Raw genomic sequence first — 25,514 nt, 5'->3', positions numbered from 1 at the left:
GTACATAGAGACTGTGGTACAATAGAACTTAATGGACTTCTCCATTAATGGCAATGCAGTGATCCTGAACAATCTGCAGGGATCTAGGAGAAAAAACACTATCCACAAGCAGAAGACAAACTGTGGGAGTAAAAACACCAAGGAAAAGCAACTGCTTGACTACAGGGGTTGAGGGGACATGTCAGAGGAGAGACTCTAAATGAAAACCCTAATACAAATACCCACAACAAGGAAATGGGTTCAAATCAAAAACACATGTGATACCCAGAGGTGCTATGGGAGAGGTGGGGGAGGGGGGGAGGAAAAGAAAATGATCTTTGTCTCCAATGAATAATGTTTGGAAATGAACAAATAAAATAATGTTCAAAAAAAAAAAAGAAGAGTATATGTGTGGAGTTTTACAGTCAAGACATATATGCAGTTTCTGACTTGTCTATGAATCTAAAACATGTACTTTGTCATTTAGGCATCAAAAAATGAAGAAGAGAGATAATTGGGATTACAGAATCCTAGATCCAGAGCTGGAAGGGACCTCAATGCTCAATCCCTTAATTTTACAAACAAATGAAGTCATAAGTTTTCATTTACCTGCCTAGCAAAGAACTGTGTGTCTTAATGCAGTTCAAAGCTATTAAACATATATACTCATACATATGTACAAAGGTCAATCAATCAAAAATTTATTACATTTATTAAGCACCTACTCTGTGCCAGGCTCTGTACCAAATGGCTGAGAATACATAAGGCAGCAAAAAACGGTCCCTGCCTTCAAGAATTTTAATTCCTGCAATTTAAGCTATTAAGTGTGTGTGTGTGTGTGTGTGTGTGTGTGTGTGTGTGTGTGTGTGTGTGAGAGAGAGAGAGAGAGAGAGAGAGAGAGAGAGAGAGAGAGAGAGAGAGAGAGAGAGAGAGTGTTTTTGGGTATCTGTCTATTGTCTGAAGACTTGCCTAGCCTAGATTGGAGACTGGAGAAGTTCAACACAAAATTTTCCAGAGATAATCAGTTTTTCTATTTTAGCAAACCCACTCTGAAGGTAAAGAGTGTTTGTGTCAATAGACATAATGTAGCCATATTCACCTTCATTTATGAAATCCTGCATTCTGAAAGTATTTCACTGTCATGTGTAAAAAGTGTTCATTGCCAAAGCTTACATCCTCAGGGAATCTACGTAGAACACTCAATAGACAACCAGGGCTGCAATTGGAGGCCATGGTTCAAATCTAGCCCCAGATACTTCCTAGCTGTGTGACCCTGGGCAAGTCACTTAAGTACACTTGCCTTGCCCTTACTTCTCTTTTGCCTTAGAATTCAAAGCAGGAGGTAAGGGTTTAAAAACAAAACAAAACAAAATGAAACAAACACCCAAAGTTTATATGTTAAGTAGACTGTCAGCTTCTTGAAAACAAGCATTGTCTTTTCTTTTAACTTTGTATCCTCAGCATCTGAATGAGGTACATAGAAGGTGCTTAATGAGTGCTTGTTGGATTAAGATTAAAAGGAGAAAAAAGGGGAAAAAATGTCCATTCCTTATGACTGTAGTAGAGAAAATGATGGAAACTGAAGTGTTTCCCCTCTCCTGAAGGTAAGTGAAAACAACCACAATGGAAAACAACTGATTTTCTAGAGTAAGTAAGGGTTTTTGGTAGAAGGCCCAGAATGAAGACCTCCAAATGTTCAGCAATTTGTTGTCTCTTTCAGTAGCTTCAATTGAAATTAGAAATTGTCTAGACATTGATCTGAATTGTCATCACTGGGTTTCAATTTACATACATTTTGAAAAAGTATTATTGATTTGAACCGGTAATTTGCTCATAATATTGTACGATGATGGAGTGTTACAATTACCTGAATTGTATAGTAAGTATATGGAGCTATAATTATACCTGGTACTCTCCCAGGTAAAGTAAATTGCTTTCCTCTTCTTGGGCATTGCACCAAAGAAACTACTAAAGTAAAGTTACGGTGAACAGAACGTGAAATGATTAACCAGCATCTAACAAATGTCATCACAAGAGGTAATTTGAACTCGTTTTCTAACTTAGTTTTCATAAATTGACTCCTAACTGAATGAAAAAAATATCTTGAGTTTATTTTCTTTATGTTTAGAAAACCAGCTGCTAAACTGCTTTAAGACACTTTCGAACAAAAACTCTCACAGATTTCATACAAAATGTCAGTTTAAATAGGAACATAATTTAACATTTCCGTACACAGTCATTACAGAAATTGGAACATGTGGTATAAATTCAACAAGAAATGGGAAGAGTGGCTTATGAAATATAAACTACGTATGGCAGTAAATTAATTATTAGCTTCAAGGACATCTTTTGTAGCCCGGTACAAGGTCATTCTGCACTAAAGAGCAATAAAATCATTTCAATATATTTCTTCCTTCCTTTGCTATTGGGTAGTTAGGTGACTTAATAGAGTGCAGAGTTTCATCTTCCTGAGTTCAGATCTAGCCTCAGACACTTTACATGTTGTATGACCTTGGAGAAATCACTTAATCTTGATTGTCTCAGTTTCCTTATCTATAAAATGAACTGGAGAAGAAAATGGCAAGCTACTCCATTATCTCTATCAAGAAAACCCCAAAGTTCACAAAGAGTAGGACACAACTGAAAATGACTGAATAACAAAATTTTACTATCAGATACAAATTTTTGATATCACAATGCATTTCATCCAGGAGTCAAGTTCATCTATAATTGAGATGTATCTCCTCTCCCATCCTCTACTCCCAGATATTTCTTGTTCTGGCCTTGTACAACAGTGCTCGTAATTCTGACAGTACTTGCTCCTAGTACAAGTGTCCTTCTTTATTTTTTGAAAAAGATAAAGGTGCTTTCTTCTTAGCTGTATTGCTTTAAAAATCTTATTAATCCACCCAGAGGGACTTGATCTAGATGGGACTCACTTTTTAGTCAATCAGCCAGTTAATAGGCATTTATTATGAGCTAGACTTTGTGTTAATGGCTAGAAATACAAATATAAACAAAAAGATAGTCCCTGCCCTCACAGGGCTTATATTCCAATAGGGGAGACAGCAGACAAAATGAAGCTTATGGGAAAGAAAAGGTACTCAACAAAGGGACACAAAGAAGTCCAGAGGAGTATTGCCAGGTGGGAAATGAAGACATGGTTAGGCAGAGTACCTTCTTTAAATGGAGACTCTGGCGGGAGTCATTCAATAGCAGAAGGGACCTTAGAAGCAGAGGTTACTTGAGAGATTGAGTTCCAGGGCTGAAGTGATTTTCTAGGTGAAGAGATTTCTGGAGTCTGATGGAGCACTGCAGCCTACTGAAGAACTTCTAAAAACTCAACCTAAGAATCATGGTGGGTAGATTCACAGCACCATGGATCTGGAACTTAGAGGTTATGAAGATAATACTGAGGGCCCAAAATGTTTAATAACTTTGCCAAGATCAAGGAATAGTGAGCAGCAAAGGAGGGATCTAAACACAGATCCTGGGATGTCCAAGTTCAATGTTCTTTCTTCTGTACCATGCTGCCTCCAGAAGTGTGAGGCTATCTGATATCTAAATTGTTTTACTTTGTGAGAGATTTCTCAAGTAAGAAAATATTCAGATTAATGAAAAATAAACACAAGGCTGCAAATTCTGAGGTTATCCAAGGCCAAAGCATGGCTGTATAACATCATTGGTCCAGAATATAAAGTAATAAATAATGCCATCAGAAAAGGGAAAATTTTTCCTAGCTGTATGACCTGGAGCAAGTCACTTAACCCCAGTCACGTAGCTCAAGGTCTTCTGCCTTGAATCTGATGATAGTATTGTTTATAAGACAGAAGGTAATCGGGTTTGTTTTTTTTTAAAGGAGGGGAAATTTGAAAGGTGAACTTGATCAAGAAATTTCCAATGTGAACAGGATTTTGTAATCCGCACTGGCAAAGGATTCTTTTCTACAGGAATCAACCTCTCAATGACTCCAACTCTCTCTGTATTTTCATGGAAGCCCACCCCTTCAGCCATCATTTTGCCAAAAATATTTGCTATCTCACACAAAGTCGGAAATAACAAATAATAGCCTTGCACCACAATGATCACAAGACAAGATTTTCTCAAGGGAATGAGAAACCACATCAAAGAAGGGTTCTGGCCAGTCCCAAATCACTAACAACTTGGTTCATGCAATCATTTCTTGGCAGAACTAAAGTATCTGAAGGAAAGATATTTATTGCTTTTCTTCAAAACATCTTTTCTGCTTATCTTGGAGGGAATAAGAGGGGAGTTATACAAAATCTTGGATATGGCAATTAAAATGTAATTATTATGCTTCTAAAATGGCAATCTACTTTTCCCACCTCCAAACTTTTACACAAGCTGTCCTCTCATGGCTGGAATGCAATCCCTTCTAATGTTGTCTTTCGGATTCCCTACCCTCTTTCATGGAATGCCTTTCCTGAATCCCTTTATTCTTAGCTAGGTGTCATACTAGACAGAATGCTGGAATTGAGAGTCAAGAAGACCTGAATTTGAATTCTGCCTGTGATACTTGCTATATATATAAAATCTAAATGAATCTCCATCTCAATTTCCACATGTATAAAAAGGAACATACAATTGTACCTACCCCACAGAATCTTAGAACTGAGACAATAACAATAATAACAATTATAGATAGCCTTTACCTAGAGCTTTAAGGTTTTCAAAGAATTTTATAAATGTGATTTCATCTGATCCTCAAAACCCTGTAGTAGACACTATTATCATCATCATCATCCCTATTTTATTTAAAAACTAGTTTCTCCATTGATATTTTATTACTTTCCCAATTATGTTTTCCCATTTCCCTAATTAACGATGATAAAATTTTAACTTTTTCTGATATTTTATGATCCAATTTCTCTCAACTATCATCTCCCTGAGAAGGTAAACAATTTGATATTTATCCTGAATTTGTAGATAAAGAAACTGAGGTTACATGATTATGTAATAGATTCACATGAATAGGAAACATCTGAGGCCAGATTTGAGCTCATAACTTACAGACTTCAGGGCGTGCACTTTATCTGTTTCACTATTTAATATTAGCTAGATTATTAATAATTACATTATTATTACATTATCCTCCTAAAAATATCACATAAATACATATTAGCTATATGGTATATATCCTAATAGAATCTCTTCATTCATTCAACAAAAATTTAGTAGAATTCAAATTTATTATAGGTGGGGATTAAAAAATAACAACCTTTGTGACCCTACCAGTAAGTATAGCTGCTTAATACATGCTTGTTAAATTAAATAAAATGTAATCATATGAAAAATTAAATATTATATATAATTTTTAAAAAACACAACAAATTTATTTCTGGCATTTTGAGGACTGACCATGCCCATAAAAGTGCTTCCTCATCCAAATAACAAATAAATACTTTTAGTCTGCAAAGAAAATCGACATGGTAGACATCTTTCTAGGCAGTATTTGCTTGTGGGCACTTAGTAAAACTCCAACACCATCAACAACAGCTAAATTATGTATGTGGCTCAGTCAAACTCTGCCTCCATTCGGAAGTCTGTTAGAATCAGATAATTAACCAAGCTCTCTGTTTTCAGTCAGAAGTGAACCAGTTTCCCCATTCCTGTTCAAACAGTTAATAATTTACCACATGAAAGTTAATCCTGAAAATAAATTAAATAACAAAAATTTCAGAAATGGTTTATATGAATGTTTCGCATGATTTCACATGTATAACTGATATCTTATTGTTTGCCTTTTCAGTAGGTGGAGGAGGTGGGGGGGGGGGAGGGAGGAAGTGTTAAAAATAAATAAATGATGAAATAAAAAAAGAAAAGTTTACCATAGCTTACAGTCATATTTTGGACATTTCCCTTCAGATGCAAAGCTCTACCCAGAATTGACCAGTTAAAATCATTTTAGAAAAAGCTTATTGAAGCTAAAACATTAAGAAAAATAACCCTCCCAACTCATCCTTCCTCCTGAATGTCCTCGTCCTGAAAAGGAGAAGTTGCAAACTATAGACACAAATGTCAGATATATTAGTGATGGGATTTTGCATTAACTTCAGCTGAATGACATCTCACTGACAGTCTTGTAGATATAAAGTGAATAATAAATGATTATTGAATTTAAGTGAATGAAGAAATAACTTTGAAGGCTATGGAAAATTGTAAGGTAACATAGGAAAACATTCCAGGTCTTCTCAAAGACAACTGGACCTGGGTTTCATGAAAATTCCATTATTAGACTGTTTCCTAGATGTTAATGTGGAAGCTGCCATTTTCTTCTGACCTATGGCTATGCAGTTGGTCCCTTGAGGTGTATGATGGCACTGCTGCCTTCTGCTTGCATGGCTGCTCAGTCATACAAGGAATTCATTTTGTGTTTTTTTTCCCCCTGTACAACTAAATTTTAAATGAGAGGAGGTGAGTGGTGCTGTAGAGAGCTCTACACATAATTAAAAGATCTGTTTTTGAGTACCAGTTATGTATGATTCATGGTAGCTGGGTGACCACTAGAAGTCTCTGAGATATTTATGACAATAATAATATAAAGAAAATAAAAAATTGATTGTAAACTTAACTAAAAGTTACTACTATATCTTCCAAAGACCCTGCACTAGACTGGTTTCAAATACTCTCTTTAAGCCTCAGTTTTCCTATAAAATGGGAATAATATTGTAAATATCTACCATACAGAGTTGTATTGAAGATTAGATGAGATGATGTGTACAAAGAGTTTTGTAAAATATAAAGTGGCATGTAAACATAAATTATGTTATTGCAAAGGTGAAATGAAATATAATCCCTATCTTTAAGGATACTTATAGCCTAATAAAGGAATAAGATGAGCAGTAGCAGCAGCAGTTCTCACACCATTCTTTTTTGATCTTGTGTGTCTATGTGTGATTGACTCTTACTTTCTGTCATAGTGACAACTCTAATTTGGAAGGGCAAGGGCTAGGCAAAAGGAATTAAGTGACTTGCCCAGGATCACACAGCTAGGAAGTGTCTAAGTACACATTTGAACCCAGGTCCTTCTGATTCTAGGCCTGGCACTCTATCCATTGGGCCACGTAGCTGCCCCTCTCCTCCTTGTTTTTTGAAAGTGATGTGCTAGAATTGTTGGAGTTGGATGGATGAAGATCAAAGCACACTATCTTTCACATCAGAGTATTTATGGGTTTATTTTGGGGTTTTGGTTATGTATGAGCTTGCCTTAACAACAATGACCAAACTGGAAGTGTGTTTTGTAAGATAAAAATAAAATAAAAAAACACAAAAACACAAAAAAGAAAGTGACATATTGATTCTAGATGTCAAACTTCAGTTGGCACTCTCAGTTTTGTTGTTATTTTCTTCCAGTGACTTTCTCTTCCCCAATCATAAAGGAACCATCCCTTATAACAAAGGTCACCTGAGTAAAACAAATCAATGCTTTGACCATGTCTCACAATGTGTATTTCATTTTACACTCATAGGTCTTTTCTGACTAGTCAAGGCCACATTTATCTCTCCTTCTCCAAAATCACATAATCATATACTTTATATAGTACATTGAGGACCCTTGTAAAATGATGAAAGAGCTTCATATTTATTATAGCTTTACATACCATTTTCGCTCATAGTTATAATTTATTTGATAGTTATTGGTCAGGACCACAACCCCCAATTACAACGCTGTTTCTAGGGGAAAAATATAATCCTTTTAACCACATGTTTTCTAGGAGTGCATTGTGGCAAGATGCAAACACTGCCAGTGTATGGAAATCTGGCAGTGCCCCACTCACACCTGTTCTCTGTGGATGAGGACTATGCCAAGGAACCCTCCCAGCTGCTAGAGACTAATGCAGAAGTGTTATGGGAATGGAGTCAGATCTCCTTATCTCAACCTCATGGTAATCTGGTGTCTTAGTGTATTTTCCCTTCTCTCTCCCCCTTTCTTTGATATCATAACGACCCATGCCTGGAAAGTTCTCTTTCCTGATTTCTGCCTTCAAGTTTCCTTCACTTCTCTCAAGTCTCTACTAAAATTTTACCTTCTACAAGAAATCTTTCCAAGGTCCCCCTCAAAATCAGCTCCTTGGCTCTGATATTATATCCAATTTATCTTGCCAATATCTTGTTTGTACATACTTGTTTGCATGTGATCTCCCCATTAGACTGTCAGTTCCTTGAGGGCAGGGACAATTTTTGCTTTGTCTCAGCACAATGCCTGGTGCTTAATAATTGACTTTTTGATTCATTGACTATACTGCTCTGTGTAATGAGAAGCAAATGCCTCTTTCTGCCTTTTGGGCACACAGACAATTTCCACAGCCAACATCAAAATGACTCATAACAATCACACCTGGCATATATATGCAGGAGACCTTTGATCTCAGGTCCTAGACGAATGCCATCTTTCTGAAGTGGCCAACCTGCTCTATGGTTGATGACAGGTATCATGAACTCCATTAGATTATGTGGGAATCAGATGAAAGGAACTCAACCAAAGAATTTCAGATTTCAGATTGGGACTGAAGATAATGAAAAGTAAGTAGATGTAGTGGAAGGAGCCTTTGGCTTTGGTCTGACCAGATGTGAGATCATACCTCTGGCAAGAAGGGTCCATGGAGGCACTGAATCTGAACTCCTCATTTCACAGAGAAGGAAACTGGGATCCAGATAGATAAAGTAACTTATTCAACATCATAACAATAATAAGTGGCAAAGGCACAATTTGAGCCCAGGTCTTCTGATTCCAAAGCCAATGGTCCTTCTACCATAGCCAGTGTCAAGTATTGGCTCTGCTACTTTAGAAACGTGATCTTGAGCAAGTCACTTTCCCATAATGGGCTTCTTTATGTTTCCTGATGTAAACATTAAATTTAACTCTCCCCTGATTGTGAAAATTAAAATAATTTGCCCATTTCTAGATTTAATCACCAAAAGTGTAAATACCCCATTCACACTTGAGTGGGAGAGGTCTGTGACCCACCTGTGCAATAGTGGGTGACAAATCTGAATTAAATTGACTGTCCCTGGGCAGTCCTAAAGCAAAGCTTCAACTGTGATTGGTAGACCTAAAATTAGGGGAAGGTACAGGAAGTGATACAAAAGAAAGTGTCTTTAAAAGGGAGTTACAATGTCCTGAATGCAGTTTTTACTTGGAGTTCTACTTGGAGTTGAACTTCCTGTGAGACATAGTTCTTCATTCTTTGGAGTTGAGACCGGAAAAGAATCTGCTGACTGAACCTGAGACCCTATTCCTGGTGAGACTGTTCTTAAATCTCTTCCTTTAGACCTTCATGTGTTGAGGGAAAAAGCTGCCTCCTTTCATGGATTTTCTAACGAAGAGACTAGCTTCAGGAAAGACCTATCCTCGAGAGAGGCTCCCTGTATCCCCAGGTCCTCGGCTACAAGGGCCAAGGACTCTCTGGTTAAGGACTAAACTCCCTTGCCTGGGTTAAACCAGGGGCCGAAAGTAAATTACTTAGTGCTTAGACTAGATATCTTACCCTAAACTCTCTCTGATTTTCTTACTTCACTTTCTATATTTTGTAAATAAATTGTAAATGAAGCTCTTTGGAACAGATTAAATTCCTGGTGACTCTATTTTAAATAATCCAGTCCAACCTTTTTTATAATTAAGCCCCCCTTTCCCCCTTATACAGACCTATAAAATGAGGTGTATGGACCAGATGATTTTTTTTAAGCCCTTACCTTCCATCTCAGAATCAATACTCCGTGTTGGTTCTAAGGTGAAAGAGTGGTAAGGGCTAGGCAACTGGAGTTAAGTGACTTGCCCAGGGCCACAAAACTAGGAAGTCTCTGAGGCCAGATTTGAGCCCAAGACCTCCTATTTCCAGGCCTGGCTCTCTCTCCATTAAGCCATAGGTGTCCCATACCAGATGATGTTTAAGGTCTATTTCAGATCAATATATCAACCAATCAATCAATTGACCTATAAGTCTTACGCTTGAGGGATTGGAACCCTCCCCAAAGAAAGTTAGCAACTTCTCCACCATCCAGTCTTAGAGAGTTGCCTAATTCAAAGGTTAACGGTCAAGGGACATATTTAGGGTCCTACAATAAGAGGCAGGACCTTAACACAAGCCTTTCTGGTTTTGAGGCTCTATCTACTCAATCTACTAGGCCCTGGTCCCCCTCAGGCAATGGAGTGGTACAAAGGAAAAATGAAATAATCTCTATTCTCCAGGGACTTGACTTTCTACCTAGAACATCATCTTTGCCTTATTCTACTATGGTCTCTGCTTCTATTTAAAAGAAATGAACATGGACTGGAAGACTATGTTAGACATGTTGTCTTTATACACTGACATCATCTGGCTCATAAAAAGCAAATGATAATATCACAAGTTGGCACATATGGGAACCTACTGGGTGACAGCGGTCTGGCTGGGTACCATGAAGATTAGAACACTATTTTTTCTTATTTTTCCTTCTCATCTCATTTGAAGATGAACCCTATTTCCTACTATTAGATTTCCATCCAACTCCTACCATCTAGCAAGAAGCCCTTGGCACTTGGAAGTGGCTAAAACCCATTTCCTTTAAGTCAGTCAGAGAGATCTGAGTTTTGTTTATTTTGGGGGTCAGAGATACATTTGAAGTTGAGTCAGCATTTGGGTGTTTAAATCCTGTGCTTGCTACTCAGCTTTTGCTTCACCCACATCCAATCTGCTTAGAAGAAAAAATAGGATGAGATTGGACATTGGCAGCTACTAGAGTGCCCCCCAATCAACCTTAGCCTTCCAGAAACAGTCTTCTTCATTTGGAGTCCAACCATGGTAGCATTGAAATGGCCCTAAGAAGCAACAACATTTAATTTTTGGATTAATTCATTGGAACACCTGATTAACAGCTGGCAGGAAGCAGGAACTTAATCTTGAATGAACAGAAGCAGCTCCAGTTCATGCTTGCTGAAAGCGCTTATAGCCTTATATTATTAGGCTCATTGGGCTGTGAGAGCATATGTCCTTGGTGTCCTGAGCTAAGAGTTATTCACATACATAAGAACTTAATTATTCATATAAATAAGATCTTACACAATAACATAAAGATCCCATGACTCACTTCAGAATAATCTTTAGAAAATCACAATTCTGACTGCATTATTATTGTTGAGTTGCTTCAGTCATGTCAGACTCTTCATAACCCCATTTTGGTGTTTTCTGGCAAAAATAATAGTGTAGGGGAGCTAAGTGGCATAGTAGATAGAGAACAAGACCTGGAGATGGGGGTTTCTGGATTTAAATCTGGCCTCAGACACTTCCTATCTGTGTGACCCTGGACAAGTCACTTAACTCCCATTGCCTAGCCCTTGCCACTCTTCTACCTTGGAACAAAGACATAGTATTGATTCTAAGATAGAAGTAAGGGTTTAAGAATATATATATATACACACACACACACACACACACTCTAGAGTAGTTTTCCATTTCGTGCAGATTAACCTCCCTGATTCTAAGCCCATTATTCTATCTTCTGCACCATCTAGCTGACCCAATTATATTACTCCTCTGCTCAAAAATAATTAATTGTTCTTCATTACCTTTGAATAAAATCAACTTTTTAGAATATCATTCAAGCCCTCCATAATCTTGCTTCAGGCTCCCTTTCTTGCCTTATTTCTCCCTAGGAAATCCATACATTCTAGTCAAACTGGGCTATTTAGGCTTTCCCAGATACTTTTACTATTTTTCCTGCATTTTTCATTTCATTCCCTCTGTGAGAAAAAGAATCCCATATCTAGAGCTGGAAAGCCATTTAATCCAGCCTCCTCCTAAGTGACTTGTCTAGGGTCACATAAATTATTCTGGAGATAACATTTGAATCTAGATCCTCTGACTCATCTCAACTCAAAAAGTTCCTTTTTTTATCTTTGTGCATGCTACTTCCTCATCATTCTTCCCCATTCCTGCCAGGCAAAAGCCCAATTCAAACATCATCTTTCCTGTTCTTCCAAATCAGGAAGAAATATTCTATGCCTTCTTTAAATTTCTAGTAGATCCTTCTCTGTCTTTCCAAAGGCAATATTCAGCATTGTTTTTACTCTACATTCATGTCTCCTCTCCCTCACTATATTAAAGGTATGTTGAAGACAAGGACTATGGATTCTTTATTTTTGTCCCCCACTAACAGAGCAGAGTATATATAGTAGTAAATGAATAAATGCTCCTTTAAGAATTGAACAAAGCCCCCCTGCTTTCTTCTCTCAAAGGCTCGTAGGATTTTGGATTCAGAACTAGAAGAGAGCTTAGAGATCATACAGATCAAGAAACTGAGGCCCAGAAGTTATTTTTGCTTCTTCCCTTAACTGCAACTTTAGAGGAAAAGAAAACTGCTCATTAATAAAATTCATCCCTACTGCCAAACTCCATTGTCTCTTCCTCAAACTTGTCTTAACTTCCTTTTTGAGATTAGCCTCCCTAGTCTGTGACTTGATCCCCACTAATTAATGAACCTGATGGAGACTTTTCTACAACTTAATTCAGTTACGATTCGAAAGACCTATTGGGGGCAGCTAGGTAGCACAGTGGGAATAGAACCAGGCAGGGGCAACTAGGAGGCTGAGTAAATTGAGAGTCAAGTACTGGGTTCAGTTCTGACCCCCATACACTTCCTAGCTATGTGACTGACAAGTCACTTAACCCCCATTGCCTAGCCCTTACAGATTTTTTGCCCTAGAACCAATATGTAGTATTGATTCTAAGAAAGAGGGTAAGGGTTTTTATTTTAAAAAAAGGAAGAAAAAAAAGAAACAGCACCAGGTCTAGAGTCATGAGGATTTGGGTTCAAGTCCCAGCTCAGACACTTCCTAGCTATGTGACCCCGGGGAAAATCACTTAAACCCAAATGTCTAGTCTTTACTGAAACTGATACTTAGTATTGATTCTATGAAAGAAAGTAAGGGTTTGGAAACCCCACTCCCCCCAAAAAAAGTCTGTTGGGAAGTAAAGTCAGATAGAATGCTGAATTTCATTGCTTACTGTTGAAACAGTTTTTAAAAGGTAAGAAATTTAAAAGTTTCCTTTCTCTAATTTTTGTTCATTCATTTTATTTTTTATCCTCTGATCCACATCTCAAACACATAGCCCTTGATCTTCCTGCAGTTAAACTTCAAATGTTGACTTTTATCTCAAGGGTTAGAATGATGAAATGGAAGTAGGGGAGGGCACACAGATAAGTTCAATTGTAATTCTTTTGCAAAATTCAAAGAATACCAGGAACCTTCAAGCTGGTAAGAGACAAAATTCTTTCATGAGAGGAAAGAGAAAAATGGAACTGAGCAAAAAGGCCCTCTTTGACATGCTAATTAAAAAAAAAAGATTAGTAATATTGTGACAAAGAAGTACAGGCTCTCTAAACCAAGGGAAGTTGAAGGTGAGCAAGGAAATCATCATTTCCAAGAGCAGCTGCTTTACTATTTTGGTGCAAAACATGGCCGGAAAGCCTTTTCTTCTCTTGATTAAAGTAATCTTGGGCGACATCATGAGGCTTGAAGCCAACAGTCAATTGTTTTTATTTAACCACATGGGACAACCACCAATACTGTAAGAGCTCCTTCTGTGCTAGTCAGTGCTACTTTTAGGAAAACATTGAAATAAAACAAGATAAAGCAACCAGAAGGCTTAGGACTCGACCATGTGAACAAGCCCGAGGCATTGCCTGCTGACATGAAAAATGCCACTGATTGAGCTATATGCCTAGGAACAAGATCCTACAATTAAACCAACGTTGTAGACGTAAATTTTGCTTGTATTCCTTTTGGAGAAAGTATTTGGCATGGTTTAGTAGGGAGCTTTGCCAGACAGATCCAGGAATGGAATGTATGAATATCATACCTGATGATGACACATTGGTTTTCTCTGTCAATAATCATATTTCTATACATGTTGTCAGCAAGCGCATAGATATGGGGTGGATTTTCATACTGTGCCTGGAGAGGAGGAAAGGGAAAGGCAACCATGATACATCAACTGTAAAACAACAGATTTTAAACATGAGACAGAACTAGAGAGAAAAGTGAATTGCCCTACGGTCGTGTGGAAACATTCCTTTTCCCTCTCTGCTCTAGAGCACGCCTTGCTTGCAAATGCATATCTTTGGTTGCATCAATAGGAACTACCCAGACCCAGTTAAAGGTAGAATTTGACTCAGTCATTTCTTTTTTGGAAACTGAATGGCAGGAATCTCTAATAGGCAGACATGATTCAGCCCTTAGACATGACCCAAGTCTTCAGATATTCTAAAGCCACACCCTACCTTAAAGCCACACCTTTATAAGAGCTGCCCATTAAGACTGCCCACCTGTGGCCTTTGGGCTAAGCTAAATGGGAAACAGGAAGCTGGTCATGAGATCCTATTGACCTGGACTTCCAGAATGGCTAATTTTCTTGAAGAGATATATGGAGAACACTTGGGGTTCTGGAGGAGATATGGAGTGGGGGATGGAGAGGAAATTAGGTGGACCAGGTAGGGCTTTCTGGATGGAAGAGGGGGTGGTTGTCAGAGGGAGCAAACTGGTTTGCCCGGTTTGTTTTTATCTCTAGTGGGTAACTAACAACCAGGGCTCTTGATTGTTTTGTGCTGTCTGATATTATGGGCATCTTTGCTATCTTTCAAAATGGACATAAGTCAATTCTACCTATCCCACCAAATTCATCTTTTTATACCAATTCCCATCTGGCTTGGAAACTTGTTCCTGTCCCATCTCTAGCTTAAAAACAAAACAATACCCTGACTCAATCACAAACACTAACTCCTAAATCCAGGACAAGGGAAGAATGTGGATGAAGAGACAGGAGATCTGGGTCACCAGCTTAGGCAGGGTGCCCAGAGCCCTCAGATCCCATGTCCTCATTTGTAAAAGGGGGATAATAACTTCTGATCATCCTTCAGGACAGTAATGAGATTAGTTGAGACAACTGAGATGAAAGTGTAGTGAAAATAAAAAGTGATCAGTGTACTTTTTGGTCTATCTTGTCTGTCCCATCTTCTGGTTTGAACTGATGATTTCTTTATTGAAGGAAATTCCTGGCTGCTTAAGGAGTCTTAACAGAGTTTGCCTGGGGCACTGACAAGTTAAGTAACTAGTCTAGAGTCATAAAGCCAAAAAGGCAGAATTTTCAAAGGCAGTCTACTTTAGACTCAATGTCCAGGGCCCATTTATCAACCAACAATGGGGAGGGTTCTAGCTTTAGGTAAATTGCTCTCCATTTCAACTAAGGAATTTCTGGGGGCTATATTTTTCTCCTTTTCCAGAGGTCAGGATCTAGAGCTTCTGCCCTAGAAAGAAAAGGAGGGAAGGAAAAAAGAAAGTGTGGAAAAGGGAACAAGATGGTCTAAAGGTGAAAAGAAAGGTTGAGGAAGCAATTGAATGAAATGTAAAATACATTTTTTCCTGGGGCTCTGTGTCATTATCATGCACATTCCAATGTCCTATCTTAATTGTTCCACTTTGTATCTTACTCCCCTAACCATTTTAACTGCCTTTTTCTATAGAATGCAGTTTAAATAGGGAGCACACTTGCCTCTAAAATAAAAATTAAAAAAATAAAAACAAAAATTCATCTTTTTTTGTGGGGAAATAGCATTTAAACACAGCCTAATCCTATTCAAACGAGGCAAGAGGACTTTTTTTTTTTGTGATTTAGTCTAGAATTTTGCAATAATAGTAAATTATTTGATCTCTTAAGACTTTTTTTTTTTTTGGGTGGGGAAAAGGGAATAACTTCTGGAGCAGAAAAATATATTAGATCCCCAAATCAAATTTCATTGAGCATTTTCTGTTTTAGGAGGCAAGGTAAAAGAGAAAGAGCTCTGAATTTGTAGTCAGAAGCCTGAGGTCTGATTCCATCTCTGCCACTTACTACCTGGGTGACTTTAGTCACAGTCTGCTAATCTGAAAGGTCCTATCTGATGACCCTTGACATTCTTTTTATTTTAAATCTATAATTCCAGATACACTAAAGTCAAACTGGAGAATTCTATGTTTTTTGTTTCTAATAGGACAAAAACATATGTTTAAGATCAAACACTATCATCTAATACTGTCCATGTTAAGTTAATTCATAGGAATAGTAAGACCATATAATTATATATGTTGCTAATTTTAAGGAAAAAATTTTGTATTATTAGTTATATATGGAATATGTTACTTACAGCTCCTTGGTACATCTCGATTTCCTTTTCCCCAAAGTATGGCATCTGTTTGAAAGGGTTGACAGAAATTAATACAGATCCAATATATGTCTGTATTTACATTAGTTAAGGTTTATAATTATGAAGTCTTTAAAGTGAATCCTTGCCCACCCCCAGTATATTATTAATCTGATTTAGACCTATTCATTCTTCCTATTTATTCAATATTACTTTGTTCTGCAGCTATACTTTGTATCATACTAAGATTTAGATTTGGAAGGGACATTTGAGGCCATTAATTCTATCTCCTTCATTTTAAAGGTGAGTTAATTGCCCTTACAATTTAAAGAACTTACACAAGGTCATATAGATAATTTCAGAGTGAGGATTTTAATTCAAGTCTCCATGACTAAAATCCAATATTTTATCTACTGTGCCACTTAGGATTCTGGGAATCAGCAAAACTGGGTCCTTGTCCTGGCTCAGCCACCTACTATACTAGCCTTAAATTCACAAGTAACTTAATCTCTCAGAGCTTTGCTGTCTTGATCTATAATCAGCCTTCTTTAACTCTATAAAATTATTGTGAAATTAGATGAATGGAAAATGCTTTGTAAATTATACAAATTATGGCTATCATCTCAGATGAAAATAACTTGAGAAAAAAGAACATCAATTATTTCATGATTAATAAAACTCAAAGACAATTAGGCAATATCCCTAATGTCAGTTCATGCCAAAGATGACAGTCTATATTTATTAGTAAGCTTCCTTCTTGAATCAATTCACTAGGCAAATCAAATATTTCATCTCCCTCTCTCCCTCTTGTTGGCCAAATACTAGATGATGCAATAACAGATAAGGCATATATATAAAATGCTTTCATATTTGCGAAGCACTTTACAAATATTTCATTTTACCCTCCACAACAACCCTGAGAGGTAGGTGTTATTATTATACCCTTTTAAGATGAGGAAATTGAGACTAATAAGAGATTAAGTGATTTACTAATCGAAGGTCACACTGCTAGTTAATGTCTGGGGTTATTTTCTGAATTCAGATCTCTCTGACTCTAGGTCTAGTATCTTACTAACTATCTGACCTAGTAACTACATAAACCCTGATGCTAAAATAATTTATATTCTGCTGAGGAAGATAGTATATAACAGATAGATAGATGAGTACAAAGCATATGCAAAAGTATTATCTGAATATGAAATAACAGATTGAAATGAGAATCTAACATTCAGAAACTAAATATTAAACATTCCAATGAGATTATATATTCATATATATATATACATATATATATCAGTTGATTTATATATCTACATATATATTCAAGCTACTTGTCTATTTCACTGATGCTAATAGTTTTCCTAATATTAAATGAGCCATGCATTCCTGGTATAAATCCCACCTGGTCATAATGAATGATCCTTGTGATATGTTGTTAGAGTCCCCTTGCTGGACTTTTGTTTAAATTTATAGCATGTGTATTCCTTAAGGAAGTTGGTCTATAATTTTCTATTTTTGCTCTCCCAGGAGCTCTTCCTATCCAAATATGACACCATATTTGTATCATAAAAGGAATCTGGGAGGAACCCTTCTTTGTCTATTTTTTCAAATAGTTTATATGGTATTAGTATGAATTGTTGTTTAAATGTTTGGAATTTACTTATGAATCTATCTAGTTCTAAGAATTTTTTTCTTATGGAGTTTATTGATGGCTTTTTCAATTCTCTTCTCTGAAATGGGGTTAAGTATTCTATTTCCTCTTTTGCTAATCTGAGAAATTTATATTTTTGTAAATATTAATCCATATCACTTAGATTGTCAAATTTATTGGCATATAATTGGGCAAAATAACTCCTAATGATTGTCTTAATTTACTTAATTAAATATCCCAGTGAGTTTCTATCTATAGGTGTAGGCAACCTGAATGTTTCATCTACCTCTTTCTGTATCTCTTTGGGATGTTTAATGGGTAGTTTCTGAATGCTAGTTTTTCTTTGTTTCAATCTGACTTAAGATATTACCTCTGTATATACTTTGTGCTGTAAGAGCAAATGTGTGTAAGAGCAAAGTTATTCCTCTGAAATCACGAGATGTGTTATGAGGAAGAGTTAAGTTTAGTAGGAAAATGAAGGTTTGCAAAGGATAGATGCATGAGACTTGCAGAGAAAGATTCTGGAATGCTGGAAGGAAGGGTTAAGCTGGGATATAATCTGGGGAGGGTGGCTGCCTGTCCTGAGGTTTCTGATTCCTATTCTACTTCCTATTCTGCTTGCTGTTTTTGTTGTTATCCTGTGGCTATTTCCTTGGGAGAAAAACTCTGTGATCCTGACCTTAGGCTGAACCAGCTATTTGCCCTGTTTATAAGCTGTGGTACAGGTCCATTCAGACCTGGAACCTACCCTGGGGTCCCTGCCAAATCTGTCACAGATCAGCACGAAGAGAGGGTTTTAGTGCAGGGTATTCAGAACAGGGACTGGGTTTATAGGTTAGAGAGGAGAGGGTGATAAGTATAGACTATTAAATCTCTGAAGACCCTCCATGGAGGTTTCATGTCTGGGTTTTGCAGGTAGTGAAACCCTTCAAACCTCTCTCTCTTCCATTTACTATATCCAGCTCTATGATTGAGCTGTGGCCTGGTCAGGGCTAACAGTTAGGCCCTTCAAACTACAGTGTGGAAACCTTGATAGTGCCCCAAAGAAATCCACTGATATCCCATTTGGTCCTATCTCAAAAACCCCTCTATTACAGATGGAACTTGGTTAGCTTTCATCCCTACAAAATTCTTTCCAGTAAGTAGGTACAGTGGGAAGAATATTAAACTTGGATCTCTAAGTTGAGTTCTAATCCTATCTCTCCCCCCCCCCCAATATATTTCTAGACAAGTCTATAACCCTCTTTAGGGTCATTTTCCTCATCAATAAAATGATCATCATTAATGTTCCTTCTGGATCAAAAAAATTGACCGTATCAATTTATTCTGGTGCTACCAGGGCTGGGTTCAGTTAGTTACTAGAATGATTTAGGCAACAAAGACAACATCAGAAGTCAGAACAGAGTGGGTCTACCAGACCCATTGGCCCAAGGTTTAGATTTTTTCCAGGGTAAAAATCCAGGGGTTTTTAATAAATCTGGATTTATTCAGCACATATCATGTGCCAAAGGCACTTGTGTTAAGCCCTGGAGATAAAAATAAAAAGGCAACTCTATTTTCTTTCAAGGATCTTATAGTCTAAAGAAGGAAAATGTCACAAAAAAAGGAAGGTGAAAAGCAAGAAAGGTAGGGGTGGGGAAGGTATCTCCTATTGGAGTCACCATAGAATAAAAAAGTCAGAAAAAGTAATGAAGATTGGAAATGAGGAAGTGTTCTGAGTTGAGCTCTCTCCTTAAATGGCAGTTTGGGATTTCATGCCTCCACCCTCCTACGAGAAAATCAGAGAGGGTGGAGAGAAGGTGGAATAGCATAGCTGATGGGATCTTGGAGGATGATGAGATTTTGCCAACAAGATTTTGACCTAAATTATTTGGATAAGTTTCTGCAGTCTTCAGTGGTTTTGTCTACAGAACTAAACTGGATAGACAGACACAGTCAATCATCAATCAATATGCATTTATTAACCACTCACTATGTGCTGGGCACTGTGCTAAAATAAAACAAAAGGCAAAACCACAATCTCTGCTCTCCAGAAGCTCTCATCTAACAACATGAAAACAATTAAGTATAAACAAGGTATAGATAGGATAATTAATAAATAAACCAAATACAGATGGGATAAAAAATAAAAAAGAGACAAACCACAGAGGGAAGGTACTGGAATTAAGGAGGATTAGGAAAGGCTTCCTGTGGGAGGGAGGATTGGAGAGGATTGGAAGGAAGCAGGAACTAGGAAGGAAAGTACAGTATTCCAGGCTTCAGGGACTAGGAAGTGAAGTGTCTTGTGTCACTGACTTAATGACTATTGCTGGGATGTGGCGGGGAGAGATGCAAGGTGCAAGAAGACTGGAAGGTAGAGGGGGTGAGGTTTCTGAGGGTCTTGAATGCCAAAGAGGCTTTTAGATTTGACCCTGGAGGTGAGAAGGAGCCATTAGTTTATAGACATGGTCAATACAATATGTTAGGAAGGTTAATTTGACAGCAGAATGGAAGATGGATTACCATGGAGAGAGACTTGAGATAGAGAAGCCATAAGTAGGTTATTGCAGTAGTTTAAGTGTGAGGTGATAAGGACCTGCACGAGGGTGGTGGCAGTGTCAGAAGAGACAAGGAGGAGTATATGAGAGATGTTATGAAAGTAAAATAGACAGACCTTGGCAGCAGATTGACTATTGGGGGTGGGGTGGGTGGGAAACAGAGGATGAGAGTAAGCAAAGTGGAAATCTAAGATAACCATCGATATAATCCATTACTCCCACATCCCACTGCATAATTCAGGTGGTCCTTCAGAAAGATCCAGTTAATTGCTTCAGCCCACTGGTTAACCTTTACCTATATAGGTGTGGTCTAAAAGGGTAATTTGTAAAGTGTGTTTTTCTGTAATACAAGGTGTACCACATGCCAAATGATGATCAGGTTCAATAGAATTTTAGACTGGAAAAAGAGTGCCTCAACCATTCCTCTCATTTTACAGATGGACAAATTAAAAATGGCAGGGAAGGTATGGAAGAGAGAGGGCTGGAGGCAGAACCAAAAAATGTGGGTTCAGTGCCGGTTTTGTTACAGAATAGCTGGGTCGCCTTGGACACTTCATCTTTCTGATTCCGTATTTGGAAAATATGGTATGAAGTATCCTATAAACTGACCCTCCAAACTCGATAAATGTAGGCTGTTAGAAAACAGCCACAGATAAGTGAAATGAGTTGCCCAAGGAGGAAAGAACACTTGGTAGGCAACAGAGCTCTAATAATTCAGCTTTCTGATTCAGTCTTTCCACTATATCTTATTGCTTCCCCCAAAATCTCAAACAGGAATGAGAAAACAAATTATAACCATTTTTGTCAGCACAAATGGTTTTGCTGAGTTCTCTGGCTCTTCATTGGGCTTATCTTATTCAGCTGACCTTGAAAAGGCAGAGCCTTCCCCTCTCAGGTTAAATCTTCTACTTCTTCTATTTCCTATCTTGCATCACCTGTTCACATATATTGTTCCCCTAATTAGACTGTAAACTCCTTGAGGGTTGGGACTTTTTCTGTTCTTCTCCAGTGCTTAGCATAGTGACTGGCACTTGGTAAGTTTCTGTGGATTGACTGATGATAGAGTAATAATGTTCAATAGATAGATAGATGGATGGATGGATGGATCGACGGATACAGTGGATAAAAACACCCTGGACAGGGTAAGTGCATCTAACCATGCCATTAGTTTTGTGACTTTGGGTCTTTGTTTCCTTATTTGTAAAATGGGGGTGATGTTCAAATTATTTACCTTGCAAGTTTGTTAAAAGTAAACTTTTTCATGAAAAATAGTGAGTATATTTTCATATATGGGGCAGTGGAGAGTGCTGGCCCTGGATTCAAGAAGCCTTAAGTTCAAATTTGGCTTCAGACATTTATTGGCCTGGTGACCCTGGACAAGTCACTTAACCCCTTTTCCCTTAGGTTCCTCATCTGCAAAATAAGCTATATAAGGAAACAGCAAACCACTCCATTATCTTTGTCAAGAAATCCCCTCAAATGGAGTCAGGAAGACTTAGACACAACCGAAATGACTGAATATTATTATATACCAATTCCATGCTTTCTCTCTCACTCTCTCTTGCCCTTCTTTCCTTCCTTTTTATTTTAAACTCTTACCTTCCATCTTGGAATCAATATTGTATATTGGTTCCAAGGCAGAAGAGCAGTAAGGGCTGGGCAATGGGGGTTAAGGGACTTGCTCAGGGTCACCCAGCTGGGATGTTCCTGAGGCCAGATTTGAACCTAGGACCTCCTGTCCCTAGAACTGACTTGCAGACTTATTGATCCATCTAGCTGCTCATACTCAGTGCAGAATGCCTTCCTTTCTCATTTTTAGCCTAGTGACTTTAAAGTCTCAGCTAAAGTCTTATTTTCTCCAAGAAGCCTGTCCCGGTCTTCCTTCAAGGCTAATGCCTTCCCTCTGAGAGAAACACCAATTCACCCAGTATATTCTGTATGTACATGGTTACATGTTATCTCTGCCATTAGACTGTGAGTTCCCTGAGGGCAGTGGCTGTTTTTGCCTTTCTTGGTACTGCTAGTACTTATACAGTGGCTGGTATATAACAAGCAAATAATAAATGTTTTTTAACTTGACCTATGTGCAAAGTCTATAAATCCTCATTTGTAAATATTTCAAAGTGCTAAATATAACTTGAGTTGGTGAAGAGCAAAAATAGCCTTGATGGAAAGAAGTGCCCAATATAAAACACTGAGTGACTTTCACGAGTAACTGGTATTTGCAGCCAAGAAGCTAGACATTAAATCATTCCAAGCATGTCCAGGGAAAGCCAGACAAGTTCAGTTTGGTGGGGTTGGGGGTGGGGGAGGCTGCAATATTTCTCTCACAGAATGTAGAATTTAAATTTCAAGACCCGTGACAATTTTTCCAGGAAATAAATATGGATGATAGAGCATGCTTTTGTGAACATTAACAGCTGAAATGTTGGGATTTTGTTAGTAAACAAGGTCAGCATTTTCCCAGGCAATCCTGCTCAGATGTGGCCCAAAGAAATGGCCATTCAGAAGGGAGGCATTAACAAATGATTGATTCAAATGCTGATCTCCAATTTAAAAAAAAATGCCCTAGGAAAGGGGCTGCTGGGAGCAGCTTCAAACTCAATGTGAAATATAGTACATTCTGGCTTTAATCATTAATGTTTGTTTTTTTAGAACCTAACCCAAATGAATGACTTAAGGTAATGCTGCTCTATGATTCCTTTTTTCTTTTCTTTTTTTCTTCTTTTTTAAACCCATACTTTCTATCTTAGTATCCCTCTTAAGACAGAACAGTGGCAAAGGGCTAGGCAAACAGGGTTAAGTAACTTGTCCAGGGTCACACAGCTAACTCCCAGGCTGGTTCTCTATCCACTGTGCTACCTAACTGTCCCTGCTCTTCTTATTACTATGACATCTCCGTTACCTTATTAGAAAAGGCAATAAAATAAGCCTTTATATGAGAAAATGTTACCCAGCTACTGGTATTATTATATGAACATCTACTGAAGTTAAGGCAGTGAGGTATATATGGAGCAAGAAGACTCAGACCCAATATGTAGGAGTTGTTTAACCCTGGTCAAATCATTTAACTTCTCCTGAGCATCAGTTTTTTCATCTGTAAAATGAAACACTGGATAAACCTTAAAGTGCTATAGAAACAGGAGTTTTTGTTTTGTCTTCAAAATTATCCCATTAAAAAAAAAGGTAATTTGCCGGTTTTCCAGCATTCTTATGTTTGTCTAAGGAAACATCAGCAGTAAATGGATTCTGAGAAATATCTAAAATTCTTGTCTTTCATTATTGTTTCACTATTGTTTAATGGTTCTTAATTTCTATAACATAAATACTAACTGCATGAGTGAGGAAGATGGGCTGAGTATGTATCAAGAGCAATGAAATCCATGAGCATCTGCATGCATTGAGGAGAGGACTGGAGGGTGGAGGGGATTTCTAGAATATTGGGAGAATCCCCTGTAGAGATCTTATTCTCAGAGGATAAAAATGGGAGTCATACAGGCAGGACAGTGTGGATGGTTTCTATTCTGTACCATGGAAGGGATCCAAAGATCCTAGATTCAGAGCTGGAAGGGAACTCAGAGGGCAATCTTCTCATTTTAGAAATAAGGATCATTGGATTACAGGTTTAGAGCAAAAAAACTTTGAGGTAATTATATACAACCATCTCATTTTACAGGTCAGGAAACTAAGGTCTAAAGAAGTCACAAAGAGACTTGCCAAGGGTCACATATCTCTGAGGTGGGATTTGAAATCTTCCTGACTCCCTCCCAGTGTTCTCTATATCACATTTGGGGTTGGTAAACTATTGGCCTACCTCCCAGGAACTAAGGATATATATATATTTTTTATTTTATTTTATTTTTTTTTTACATTTTAAAATAGTTTTTCTGAACTGTGGGAACAGAAGAAAAACAACTACTTGATCACATGGTTCTATGGGGATATGATTGGGAATATAGACTTTAAACAATCCCCTAATGCAAATATCAATAATATGGAAATAGGTCTTGATCAATGACACATGGAAAACTCAGTGGAATTGTGTGTCAGCTACAGGAGGGGGACTGGGAGAGGGTAGGGAAAGAAAATGAATCTTGTAACCATGGGAAAATATTTTAAATTAATTAAATAAAATTTACCAAAACTTAAAAAAATAAATAAAAGTTTTCTAGTAGTAAAAAATATAGAAACTATTTGCTCATTGGGATAAAAAAAAAACAGGCAAAGCAGTGGGTTTGGCCTAAGGAACTGACACACTGATGCAATTAAAGATGGTTTGGGGTTTTTTTTTGGTCATTTATATTATATTTTAAGGTTGGAAAATTCATTGTACAGCATATAATTTGAACTTCACAAAAGCCCAATTTACAGGTGAGAAAATAGAGACTCAAGGATGACTTGGCCCATGGTTACATAGCTAGCAAGTAGCAAGAGTTTGAGCTAGACATTGGGTCTTATGATTATGAGTACAGTGTTCTTTCTGTTCAGCCTCTCAAAAATCCAAAGTGTCACTAATACCACTGTTGGTCCAAGCATTCTGGGAAATAACAAGGAATTATATGGGGAAAATATGTAGCAAAATTATTTATAATATTTGAATTAAGAATGAAATTCCACTGTTTGGCATATACTTCAAGGAAGTTGAAGAGAGAAATAAAGGACCTAAATATACTTTGAGGTAGTTGGGTGGCTCAGTAGATTGAGAGCCAGACCTAGAGATGGGAGGTTCAAATCTGGCCTTAGTCACTTCCTAGATGTGTGATCCTGGGCAAGTCACTTAAGTCCCATTGCCTAGCCCTTACCACTTTTATGCCTTAGAACCAATACATAGTATTGAATCTAAGATGAAATGGTACGGGTTTAAAAAAAATAGAAAGGAGATACCCACTGATTAGGAAATGTCTAAACTAATTATGCTATATACATGTAGTAGAATATTTTAGTGCTGTGAGAAACTAGAAATTTGAGGAATTCAGAGAAATAAAAAGAGTCAAAAATAATAGTAATAAAGTGAATGAGGAGAGAGATAAAAAGAATGAAGCAATTTACATGAAACAAACAACAAAACAAAACTGAATATTATGTCATTAAATAATCAGTCTTGGCCCCATAGAAGAGATGAGTAAATGCACCTTATCCCTTTTCATAATAAGGATGGAAATTCTATGGGC

General features: G+C 37.5%; 1 protein-coding gene across 3 annotated transcripts in view; it reads right to left on the bottom strand.

Moving 5' to 3' along the window:
* The window catches only part of MYO1E (myosin IE), a 249,712-nt gene that overhangs the window by 135,607 nt on the left and 88,591 nt on the right, over positions 1–25,514 (bottom strand). For all 3 annotated transcript variants that reach the window (XM_056809198.1, XM_007479659.3, XM_056809206.1), the window contains 2 exons: positions 16,159–16,248; positions 13,839–13,933 (listed from right to left, as the gene is read on the bottom strand). In XM_056809198.1, the coding sequence (XP_056665176.1) occupies positions 13,839–13,933; positions 16,159–16,248 (185 nt within the window). The remainder of the gene's footprint in view (positions 1–13,838; positions 13,934–16,158; positions 16,249–25,514) is intronic.

The sequence above is a fragment of the Monodelphis domestica genome, chromosome 1 (genome assembly GCF_027887165.1).
Source record: "Monodelphis domestica isolate mMonDom1 chromosome 1, mMonDom1.pri, whole genome shotgun sequence".
NCBI classification, from domain to species: Eukaryota; Metazoa; Chordata; class Mammalia; order Didelphimorphia; family Didelphidae; genus Monodelphis; species Monodelphis domestica.
The sequence above is the reverse complement of the archived record's forward strand: the minus strand, read 5'-3'. Positions and strand labels throughout refer to the sequence as shown.